Source organism: Sapajus apella, unplaced genomic scaffold, assembly GCF_009761245.1.
Source record: "Sapajus apella isolate SASKATOON/1434 unplaced genomic scaffold, GSC_monkey_1.0 scaffold46, whole genome shotgun sequence".
Lineage (NCBI taxonomy): Eukaryota > Metazoa > Chordata > Mammalia > Primates > Cebidae > Sapajus > Sapajus apella.
Window position 1 is genome coordinate 6,357,763 of NW_022436986.1, and position 10,879 is coordinate 6,368,641.

General features: G+C 38.1%; 1 protein-coding gene across 2 annotated transcripts in view; it reads left to right on the forward strand.

Moving 5' to 3' along the window:
* The window catches only part of STX17 (syntaxin 17), a 65,990-nt gene extending 55,414 nt beyond the window's left edge, over positions 1 to 10,576 (forward strand). For both annotated transcript variants that reach the window (XM_032240188.1, XM_032240187.1), the window contains 4 exons: positions 1,159 to 1,274; positions 1,347 to 1,397; positions 8,606 to 8,692; positions 9,388 to 10,576. In XM_032240188.1, the coding sequence (XP_032096079.1) occupies positions 1,159 to 1,274; positions 1,347 to 1,397; positions 8,606 to 8,692; positions 9,388 to 9,627 (494 nt within the window). In that variant the 3' untranslated portion in view covers positions 9,628 to 10,576. The remainder of the gene's footprint in view (positions 1 to 1,158; positions 1,275 to 1,346; positions 1,398 to 8,605; positions 8,693 to 9,387) is intronic.
* Positions 10,577 to 10,879: the final 303 nt, after the last annotated feature.

Consider the following 10,879-nt stretch of genomic DNA (forward strand, 5'->3'; position numbering starts at 1 on the left):
AAAAAAAAAAAAAAAAAAAAAAAAAAAAGAAAAGTATTAAACCTATTTATATAGGTATGTCTCCTTGGAACGTTGGCCAACTAGAATAGTTTTCCTTTGGTGCTTTTTCCACATCTGCCCTAGTTATTCAGATTGGATTGATGTTATTCGTAGCCATACTTTAGATGACTGTGTAGATTTTAAAAATGTATATGTGGGGCCAGGTGCAGTGGCTATGCCTGTAATCCCAACACTTTGAGGGGCCAAGGTGGGCAGATCACGAGGTCGGAAGATTGAGACCACCATGGCTAACACGGTGAAACCCCATCTCTACTAAAAATACAAAAAATTAGCTGGATGTCTTGGTGTGTACCTCTAGTCCCAGCTACTCAGGAGGCTGAGGCAGGAGAATTGCTTGAACCTGGGAGGCAGAGGTTGCAGTGAGCCAAGATCACACCACTGCACTCCAGCCTGGGTGACAGAGCAAGACTCTGTCTCAAAAAATATGTGTGTGTGTGTGTGTGTGTGTGTGTAAGCTTGGTGTTGTGGCTTACGCCTGTGATCCCAGCACTTTGGTAAGCTGAGACAGGAGGATCACTTGAGGCCAAGACCAGCTTGGGCAACATAGCAAGACTGTGTCTCAATTTAAAAAAAAAAAATTCTTTTTAAGAAAAAAAGAAAATGAGCAAGATGCCCCATGGATAAATCTTTTTTTTGTTTTGTGTTTTTTTTTTTTTTTTTGAGACAGGATCTTGCTCTGTCACCTAGGCTGGAATATAATGGCATGATCACTGCTCACTGCAACCTCGACTTTCCAGGCTCAAGTGATTCCCCCACCTCAGCCTCCCAGGTAGCTGAGACTACAGGCATGTGCCACTACACCTGGCTATTTTTTAATTTCTTTGTAGAGATGAGGTCTCACTGTGTTGCCCAGTTTGGTCTTGAACTTCTGGGCTCAGGTGATCCTCCTGCCTCAACCTCCCGAAGTGCTGAGATGATAGGTGTGAGCCACTCCACCCAGCCAAACAATTCTGTTTCTGTAGAATAATCAATTTCCTTTTAGCCTAAATTTAATTAGAGAACATTTTATGTGTCATTTGTTTTATGAAATCAATTTATGCTATCTCCTTTCTAACAAGGCAAATAAACTCTAAACATGGGGTTATTATGTTCATCCAGGAGCATTTCACACTACTGAAGCTGAAGCTAGTTCTCAGAGTTTGACTCAGATATATGCCTTACCTGAAATTCCTCAAGATCAAAATGCTGCAGAATCATGGGAAACCTTAGAAGCGGTATGTTAAAAAATATTTTCTTTTTGGTAGCTGTGAGGCATAAAAGTAACTTCCTCTCCCTTTCTTTTAAAGGACTTAATTGAACTTAGCCAACTGGTCACTGACTTCTCTCTCCTAGTGAATGTAAGTATATAACTGTTTTGGATGCAGAATTGTTAGGTTATTAGAATGAGAAGCTTTTGCAGTTATTAGGCTTTTAATTAGAATTTTAATAGAACTTATAATTTTTAAGACTGGTATTGAGCCATAGATGGAAGTTTAACTGCTCTCAAATTCCAGGTTAATTCAGTAAACATTTATTAGTCACTTGTTATGTAAAGGCACTGTGTTAGATGCTTAACATTGAGGGTATGTTCAGGTTGGATGCAGAAATAAATGAAGCCCATTCTCTGCCTTTGAGGAATCTTTTGTTTGTTTGTTTTTGAGATGGAGTTTTTGAAACTCTGTCACCCAGGCTGGAGTGCAGTGGCACGATCTCATCTAACTGCAACTTCCACCTCCCAGGTTCAAGCAATTCTCCTGCCTCAGCCTCCTGAGTAGCTGGGGCTACAGATGTGCGCCACCATACCTGGCTAATTTTTGCATTTTTAGTAGAGACAGGGTTTCACTATGTTGGTCTCAAACTCTTGACCTCATGATCCACCCGCCTTGGCCTCCCAAAGTGCCGGGAATACAGATGTGAGCCATCATGCCTGGCCATCTTTGAGGATTCTACAGTGAGTAGAGACAGGCCTGCACCCCAGAAACTGAGCTTTCAAGCATAATGGCCAAATGCAAAAGTAAGAAGGAAAAGAAGTATTATCAGCTCCAAGGAAAATCATTTAATTCCCAGGGAGAGAGGGAGGGGTCGTGAGGAGCCTAATACTGATTCTTGAGCAGGTTAGAGTGGTGAAATATAGTCTCTGCTTCAGAAAGATCACTGTTGGCTTTGTTAATAATGGCCTAAGAGGGGAGGAGGTCATGGAAAAGATTACTGGCTAGGAATCAATTCTAAGAGTTCTCCTGGAGCAATGATAATACCAGTGTAAAGGTAAAGGACAGCTGGAAGGTATTTCTGGGGGACTTAGCAGAAATTGGAGAAAGATGGAGTCAAAGCTAAGGCACATCGTCTTTATTCTGCATAATTGGGTGTCATTGATACTGTTAACATACATTAGGAAGCACAAAGTCAATTTGGTGGGAAAGATAGATTTTCCATCATTTTTCTAAATCGTTCATATTTGTCTTTCCTAGGAGTTATGGTAAGGTAGGATGTATGAATACATGTGTGTATGTATAATTATCTATGTGTGTCCACACAAACATACCTATTTCTGCTTGCAGTTCTGTCTAGGTTTAGTTCTTTGTTCTTCATCAAACCCATGATTTTGGGGTTGTCTTATCTTTGAGTTAATGGTTTCCCTGAGATCTAGTTTTAAATAAGAAGTTCCTAGATCACACAATCACAATTGGAATGGGAAAAGACTCAAGAGGCCAACTAACCTAATCCCTCTACTCTTGCCCCAACTTCTCAAATAATTGGTCTTCTAGCCTCTTTTGGAACAATTATAGCACAAGGATATTTGATACTTAAACCATTACATTTGGAGTCTGTAACTCTTAGAAGAGTTAGAGTTAGAAGTGTCTGCCCTATAATAACTTCTTTTTGGCAGTTTTGGCCTCGGAACTACATACTGACCAAATTTTATGTTCTTTCCATGTGAAAGTTTTTCAGGGTTTCGAAACTCATCCTTCCTCACTCTACCCAACCCCCACCATATTTTCTTCTCTTCAGAACCCTTGCTTCTTTTGCATTCCTTCTACAATATAATATTTAGGCTTTTCAGTACTGGCTCCTTACTCTGCTTATGTTCTATATGGTGGATATTTTCTTGAAATGTGTTACCTAAAATTGAATTCCGTAAATTGTTTGAATTGTTTCTGATGCCTCTAAGTTCGAAGCAGCAAAATGTTTGAAGTTTCTGGAGTAGGTTTCTGTACAATAGTAATATACTCACAAACAGAAGGAAGTAATAGAACAAGAATCCCCAAATATCTGTTGTTTCAGAATCAATATTTATTCAACTACTGTAAACTAATAATCTCTGAATCCAGTGCACTTTGTAAAAACGTATACATGTATGGTTACACAAATATATACACTTGCCAAGTCATTGATCTGTACACATAAAATGTGTTTTAATGTATGTAAATTATACCTCAATAAAGCTGATTTTAAAAAACAAACTACACATGTACAAAGTTCTTACTTGATACAAACACATTTCTTCTGGGACAGGCACATAAAAGAAAAATTAAAGGTTTGTGACCATTTGATAGTTACATGTTTGATTATATTATGTAAGCAGCTCATAACCTCTAATCTAAGGGAGATTTGTGCAGGAAAACTCTGGCTGTAGCCATAGCTCTATACAAATGTCCTATTTATAATAGGTACATGTACATGAGACAGAATGCTAATAGGCAAAAGCTCAAAGGAGAACCCCTGATTATTATTCCCAGGGTGACTAAGTTCTCATGACCACATGGTCAAGGATTCACAGAAGCTGTATTTAAGCACAGAATGACCTGGGAACATAACCAGAGTGACCACATCCTTTCATTATTATCACATGGACATGATAGCATCTAGACAAATTAACCATGTATTTAAGGAATGCTTTCTATGTACATAGCACTGTGCTAAACTCAATGAAGAATAGGAAAAAGCATTTGAAAAAACCTACAAGATAGTAGTAATCATTGCACAACATTGTGAAGGTACTTATTGCCACTAAATTGTACACTCCAAAATGGTTAAAATGGTAAATTTATGTTATATTTATTTCACCACTACAAAAAGAACTTACAAAGCCATTGACAGATCAAGGTTATAGTCTAATAAATGTTAATAAATTAATATCTGCTAGGTACCCTGCTCTATTTTTCTGCAAACTTTGTTGTTCAAGTGCCCTCTTCTCCTCCTGTAACTTTGTAACTAGCTCTATTTCTAGTCAAGGAGAATTTAAAGAACCTTGCTTGGGCCAATAGTTCAGTAACAACTCACCCTTGCTGCTGGTCAGTTTTGACTTCTGCCTTTTGCCTTATTCCTATGGTTTTTGTAATACAGTTTTACTCTGGAAGCATAAAAACCGGTTGCAACGGATCAGATCAGATTCCTTCATTTGTTACCTATGTGACCTTCAAGATGTTATTTGACAACAGTGACCTTTATAACATTGATGGGAGGACTAAATGAGATAATGTGTGTTATTAAGTACCTTCTATTCTCTTCCCTTTCACTGACCCCAACTGCATTCCCACTGTTGTCCTTCCTTTATTTTGATTCCTTCTTTGGCTCCTTGCAAAAATTTTACTTTTTCCACCACTGTTATCCTTCAGCATTTTAGTACTGGAATTCCTTCAGTACTAAATCCTCTGATGAATCCTCTGATATCAACTTCCTACTTATTTACTCTGCTTATTGCCTACTTGAGGCCAGTATAATCATTTATTTTGCCCGTATGTCATAGTATTTTTAAGTTTGTTTCTGGGCCTTTTTGTGTATATGATTGCATATGATTAAGGAATGTATAGAATATACCATAGGATTTTAGAACCAGAATAGCTCAATGTGAACAGGATTGGTCAAGATATAAGATTAGAACTTGGCCTTGAAGGCTGGCTAGAATTTAGAGAGGAATAAATGGAAGTACCTAGAGTTTTGGTATTACCCTTTTAATAAACTCATAGCTTTCCAAGAACCTTAAACTTTACAACTACTGTCAGAACTCTCCAAGGAAGACCATTGTTAATGATATAAATGGATTTGGGGATTAATTTGTTGAATGTATTACTATTGCTTGACATAGAGGATGCTAGGCCTACAAGTGTCCCCAACAGGCATTCAAGGATGAAACAATTCATTGGTTTTGAATTTATATTCCCAAATTGCATTCTCCTTGACAAGTATAATAAACCACAGTTTATACAGAAACTTAGGTACTCCTATAGCTGTTCATCAAGATTTGTTATTTTCAGGCCAATAAGGGGACTTAATTCAGTGTTCCTTAAAATGAAATCCATAGACATATTCTTAAAGTCATTTGAGATTTTTTTTTTCTGTAAAATGGGGTCTATATATTACTCTAGCTTGAGAAACACTGCAGTGTAATGAGCAAAACACTTAAATATAGTTCAGCTCATTGTTAAAGGAATACTGAGAACATATATGGGGTGCCAAACTATAAAATGTCAGTCATGGAATTTGAAGATTGTCAAATGTAGGAGGCCTAGGCAGATGAAAATAAACATCAGCAAATCAGAAGCAAAAACCTCAGGGGAGATTGGTAGATAGAGGTGAGAACCACCGTTAATGTCTGGAACTTGATTTCACAGGCTGGGTCAGGGTTGTATATGTATCTTTTGGTCCCACAAAAACAGCCAAGGACATAGTGAACAGGTAGTGACAGTATTCAGCTCTGCATGGAGTCTAGTTTGGCATTCTACTGATGATGACTGACAACTTTGTGACAACAGTTTGCTGCCTAACTGAAACCTTTGTGGGGGTCATTGAGTCCTCCTTACTCAAGAAGCAGAATTTGAAGTCGCAAACCAAACAAAACATGGACAAGAGAAAGGCAGATATGCACAATCGAAGGGGGACTATTGATTCCAGGATAGGGGTTATCTGCCCTCTGCCTCCTTCCCACACCCCAGCCCCATATTTTAGCATGCTTTCTAATGGCACGAATAAATACTTATAGATGTGGGCCACTCCCTAGGGTGGGATGGGCCTCATCAAATGCTGGTGATTGCAATAATGAGGAACTTTGTAGTTCAAATAATCAGTGATCTCAGGATTGGTTTTTTCTTGTGCTTGCTTCTTCAGTTATTCCAAATGATTTTTATGAAAAAATATTTAAATTATTTTAAAATTTTGCTTTAATTTTAAAAAGTCATAGCAGTACAATATCCAACCCCCCCCCTTTTTTTAATACATCAGCAACTGCATCTGCAATATCCAACCCTTTTTAAAGGAAAGAACATTAAAAAGTATTTCCCTGAGGCTTTACAATCACACTTGGGGTACAGAAATGTCAACAATCCTGGCAGACTCCTCCCTTTTGCTGGACTTATTTTGGGGCTGAAGGAAGGAAAACACATTGATTATTTTTCTCCTACCCTTCAACTTATCAACATATAACAGCTGATGATAAAGTTTTAAGCCTGTGATTTATCTGCTAGCATAGACTGTTCCAGGCAAGAATGGAAAGTGTTGGGGGTGTCCTAAATAGAAACAATGATAGGGTGTCAGAAATCTAGACAAGTTGTTTATTATTAGTGCTGGTACTTTTTCTTCTGTGAGTCAGAAAAAGAAAGCTGACTTAAATAAGTTTTGCTATTAAGGAAAATAAAAATTGAATGAATGAATGCTAAAAGATATCTAATGTTTTAGTGCCATAGAATTTTCAAGCATCAAAATAAATAGTTAAGTCTATTTTTTGATAGAAAGATGAGAGTTACTTCCTTGGGGAAATCAGGATGAGTTTTTCTATTTTTCCCCTCACACTTTCCAAAAACATTTTATCCCCTCTTCAACTCTATGAAGGTATAAGTTTCATCATTCTCACTTAATAAATGAGAATACTGACACCTAGAGAGCTTGAGTAATTTGTCTAAGGGCACATAGTTTCATTAGCTGAGATTTGAACACAGATTATCTGACTAAAGGTGGTACCCTTGATCTGAGCACATACAATAGTGGTTCTTAAAGTGTGAGAATTGTGGACTGGCAGCATCAGCCTCACCTGGGAGCTTATTATCTCAGGCTTCATCTCAGGCCTACTGGATCAGAAACTCTAGGCATGGGGCCCAGCAATCTGCGTTTTAAGAAACCTCCAGGTGAAAGACTGAGAACCATTGTTAAACTTGTCTCTGACGGAGACATTCAAAGGAAAACTGATAAGGGACTTCCTTAGAGATTGTGTTAGAGATGTCAAGATAGTGGTGGAGAAAACTGGAATGAAGGGATACCACAATGGTGAAGAAAGATATTTTATGTATGAGAAGGGAAGGAATATCAATAATGCTAAGAGGAAACAAACGTGGGAAAAAATAGCTGTGTTGTTTGGGCTTCATGTTTTCAAATGAAATGATGGTTGGAATTAGAAAAGTGTTATTTGTGTCTGCCTCAATATAAATGAATAGGTCAGTTATATAAGGGCAATCAAACACTTCAGGATTAAAGTTGAATTATTTCACCCTCATTGTAGGTGGCATCTATCTAGGATCAAAGAGAGATTCTCTTTTTTTCTGCACATTAAAAAAAATAGTCTGTAAACAGTTTGTGATAGTTAATTATATGTTGGCTTATACATTTGTTGTTTATACATTTGTGGTAGTTGGTTTATACATTTGCTAAATTTCATCATACTATTCCATTAAAAGCAGTACCTGTTATATGTAAATTCTATCTGAAGTTGATTTAAAAATAGGAATGTGTTCCTACAGCAAGTGATGAATTCATGTCACTGGAGGTGTCTAAGCAGAGCTTCAGTAACCACTTCTCAGGAATGTTATAGTAGGGCTTCATACATCAGAGAGGAGAACTGACCCAATGACCTCAACCTTCCTTCCACCAGAGATTCTATGAGTCACAGTTGCTGTTGTGCCAGCACAGGTGTTGCCATTTTATGTAGAATGCTTTATTAATATATTTGATCTGAAACATTTTTAACTGTCATGATTTTAAAATGTATTCAGATATACAGGTGTGAAACACAGAACAGTGAATTCATTCACTGATCCCTACTGCATATTACAAATGGAAAGAGCTCATAATAGATCAAACCATATTCTAGTCTTGTTCCTGAAACATAACAATTTGTATTTATTGGACCAAGGGCATTTTATGCCTAAGGTAAAAGTGCCTGATTTAAACTGAATCTTCAAAGAAGCTAAATTAAGGAGGTGTTTTGGGGGTTTGATTTTTTTTTTTGTTTTTTTCCATCAAACCCAACATGACATGTAAATGCTTATTTGGACATTTTTTCTTGTACATAGATTCATTTGGAGAATAATATGTTTGTATGTTTGAGTGAATTTTAGTGTGAGATGCTTTTTGCTGTAAAGTTGCCACCCTTTTATTACCTAATTATTAAGACACCCCCTTTTTTCTTATGAAAGTTAATTTGTCCTTTTGACATGGTTTATCAGATGCTATTAATGAACCATATTAAGACGGCAAGGCTGCAGTACCCGGGGACCTGATTACAGGAATTAAAATAGTGTGTGTTGGCTCCCTGCTGCTCCCCAGCAGGACTGCTCACTCATAATTCCTTTGCATCTAGTCTCAGCAGGAGAAGATTGACAGCATTGCAGACCATGTCAACAGTGCCGCTGTGAATGTTGAAGAGGGAACCAAAAACTTGGGGAAGGTAAGATTCTGCTCCTGCTGACAAATCAATGGTACTTTGGCTCCCAGGAATCTCTAGTATTAACCCAATTGATCCGCTCTCTTCAATGTTGAGGGAACCAGCAATTAAGGAAATAAGGAAGAAATGACACATAGGTAGTGCAAGAAATCAATGTTGTAATATTCTACTCTAAAATTCATTCTATCAGGAGAGTAATTTCTTCAAAGAGAGAATAAACTGTAGCTGTGATATAAGGCATTTGGTGTTTCCAGGGAATATTTGCAGAGGGTGAAAGTGTAAGTATGTGATGGCACACATGGAGTGGGACCATCTATTTTCCATAGGATGTTGCTTTTAACCCCAGGCACACAGCACAGAATAATCTCTGTGCAACATAAAAGCTTTGGGAGGAATCTGTGGCTGCCGAAACAGTTTAAATAAGCCAGCTAGATTGTTAGTGAATTGATTGTTTTGCAAGTAAAATCAATTTGTAGCAGTCCACTCTTTGTAGCTCAGTTCTCTAAGTTCAGAGATCTGGAGCAATTGCAGTACCTGTGGAATACTTTCTTTTTCCCCCTACAAGTTCAGTCTCTAAGGTTAATTATGTACCAAGAGTTAAAGAGGCATTTCCAGGAGTAATGAGAGGAAAACGTACATCACAACAGGCAGATATTCTCAACTCAGTTTCTAAATTGAATTTTTTTTTTTTTTTACAGGCTGCAAAATACAAGCTGGCAGCTCTGCCTGTGGCAGGTGCACTCATTGGAGGAATGGTAGGGGGTCCTATTGGCCTCCTTGCAGGCTTCAAAGTGGCAGGAATTGCAGCTGCACTTGGTGGTGGGGTGTTGGGCTTCACAGGTGGAAAATTGATACAAAGAAAGAAACAGAAAATGATGGAGAAGCTCACTTCCAGCTGTCCAGATCTTCCCAGCCAAACTGACAAAAAATGCAGTTAAAAAACAAACTTCAATATTATTGGTGCCAACATGTCTATCCTAATGAGGACCTTTGCTGCTGTTGGACACTCCATCACCTTTTGAAACACAAGTATATCAAGATAGTGGCTACTGATGTTCAAATGGGATTGAAGTGTGATAAGCGGATATATTTTGTTGTTTGCTGGGGTGTTCATGGAGATGTTAGAGATCGAGGCCCTGGGCTGAGGGTGTATAATGTATATGTTAGGTAATGTTTGAAGACTGCCAAGGAACAGATTTTCTCCCTGGAAATGTGAAAACTGAACCTATAACTCTGATAAGGACTTGAGATGTGTAGAAACGTTGGGCTATGGAAGACTAGTTTCTTCCATAACCCTGAATTGGAGACCTTAAGGCTAAGTGTAGATTACTGAGGTTTGTTAGCGAGGAAAAGAATAAGAGTTCGGGAGCCTTTGTTATCAGATGCGGAAATAACGGCCTAGTGAGGAGTACAGGTGGACTACATAGTGGAGTCAATTGGCAAACCCTATTGCAGTTTGGTCCAACTATGTTTTCTGGTGAAGGAAATTAATGATGTAAGAAAATGAAAGAGGCTCAACTTCTCTTCCAGATATCTTCATTTGTGACACTGGCTTCTGAACCCTTCCTCTGCCTCTCTTTAAATAAATAACATAATTTCAAGTGATAGGAGACTTATGAAGCCAGTTATCAAGCTTGCTCTGTCAGCCTGTCTCCTAACACGTTAAAGATCTTATGCTCTGTGCCATCCTTCCCTTGTCATTATGAAGTTCTTTGGTTTCTGGGGTGAATTCTACCCATGTATAATGAGGAATTCTCTCATAACACATTTTGTCTTGTCTCTCATCTCTGTTCATCCCTTCCTATAACCTCTAGATAAAAAGAAAAGAAAAAAATTTCCAGATATTTTCAACATTGTTAGAGTTTGGGCTAAAATGAGCAAGGAGAACAAAACAGCAAGAACATTTCCTGGGGCATGTTCCAATTTTGAGGGGTGATGTATCTGCCAGATAGGGGGTCTCTGACTCAAGTCTTCTTTTTAGCTGGTGTCTGGGGGGAGCTGAGAATTTACTTGCTACCTCACTTGTGTTACTACCATCCTTTTCCCCAGACATTTTATCTCCTATACATTCCTTTGCTTTTCATAGCTGCTGTTTCTTCCCCAAAATGGCGTTCCCATGCTTGCTTTTATCACATTGTAGATGATGATGGACAAAGCCCCATGCAAGACTCAGACCCAGGGAAGGGTGTG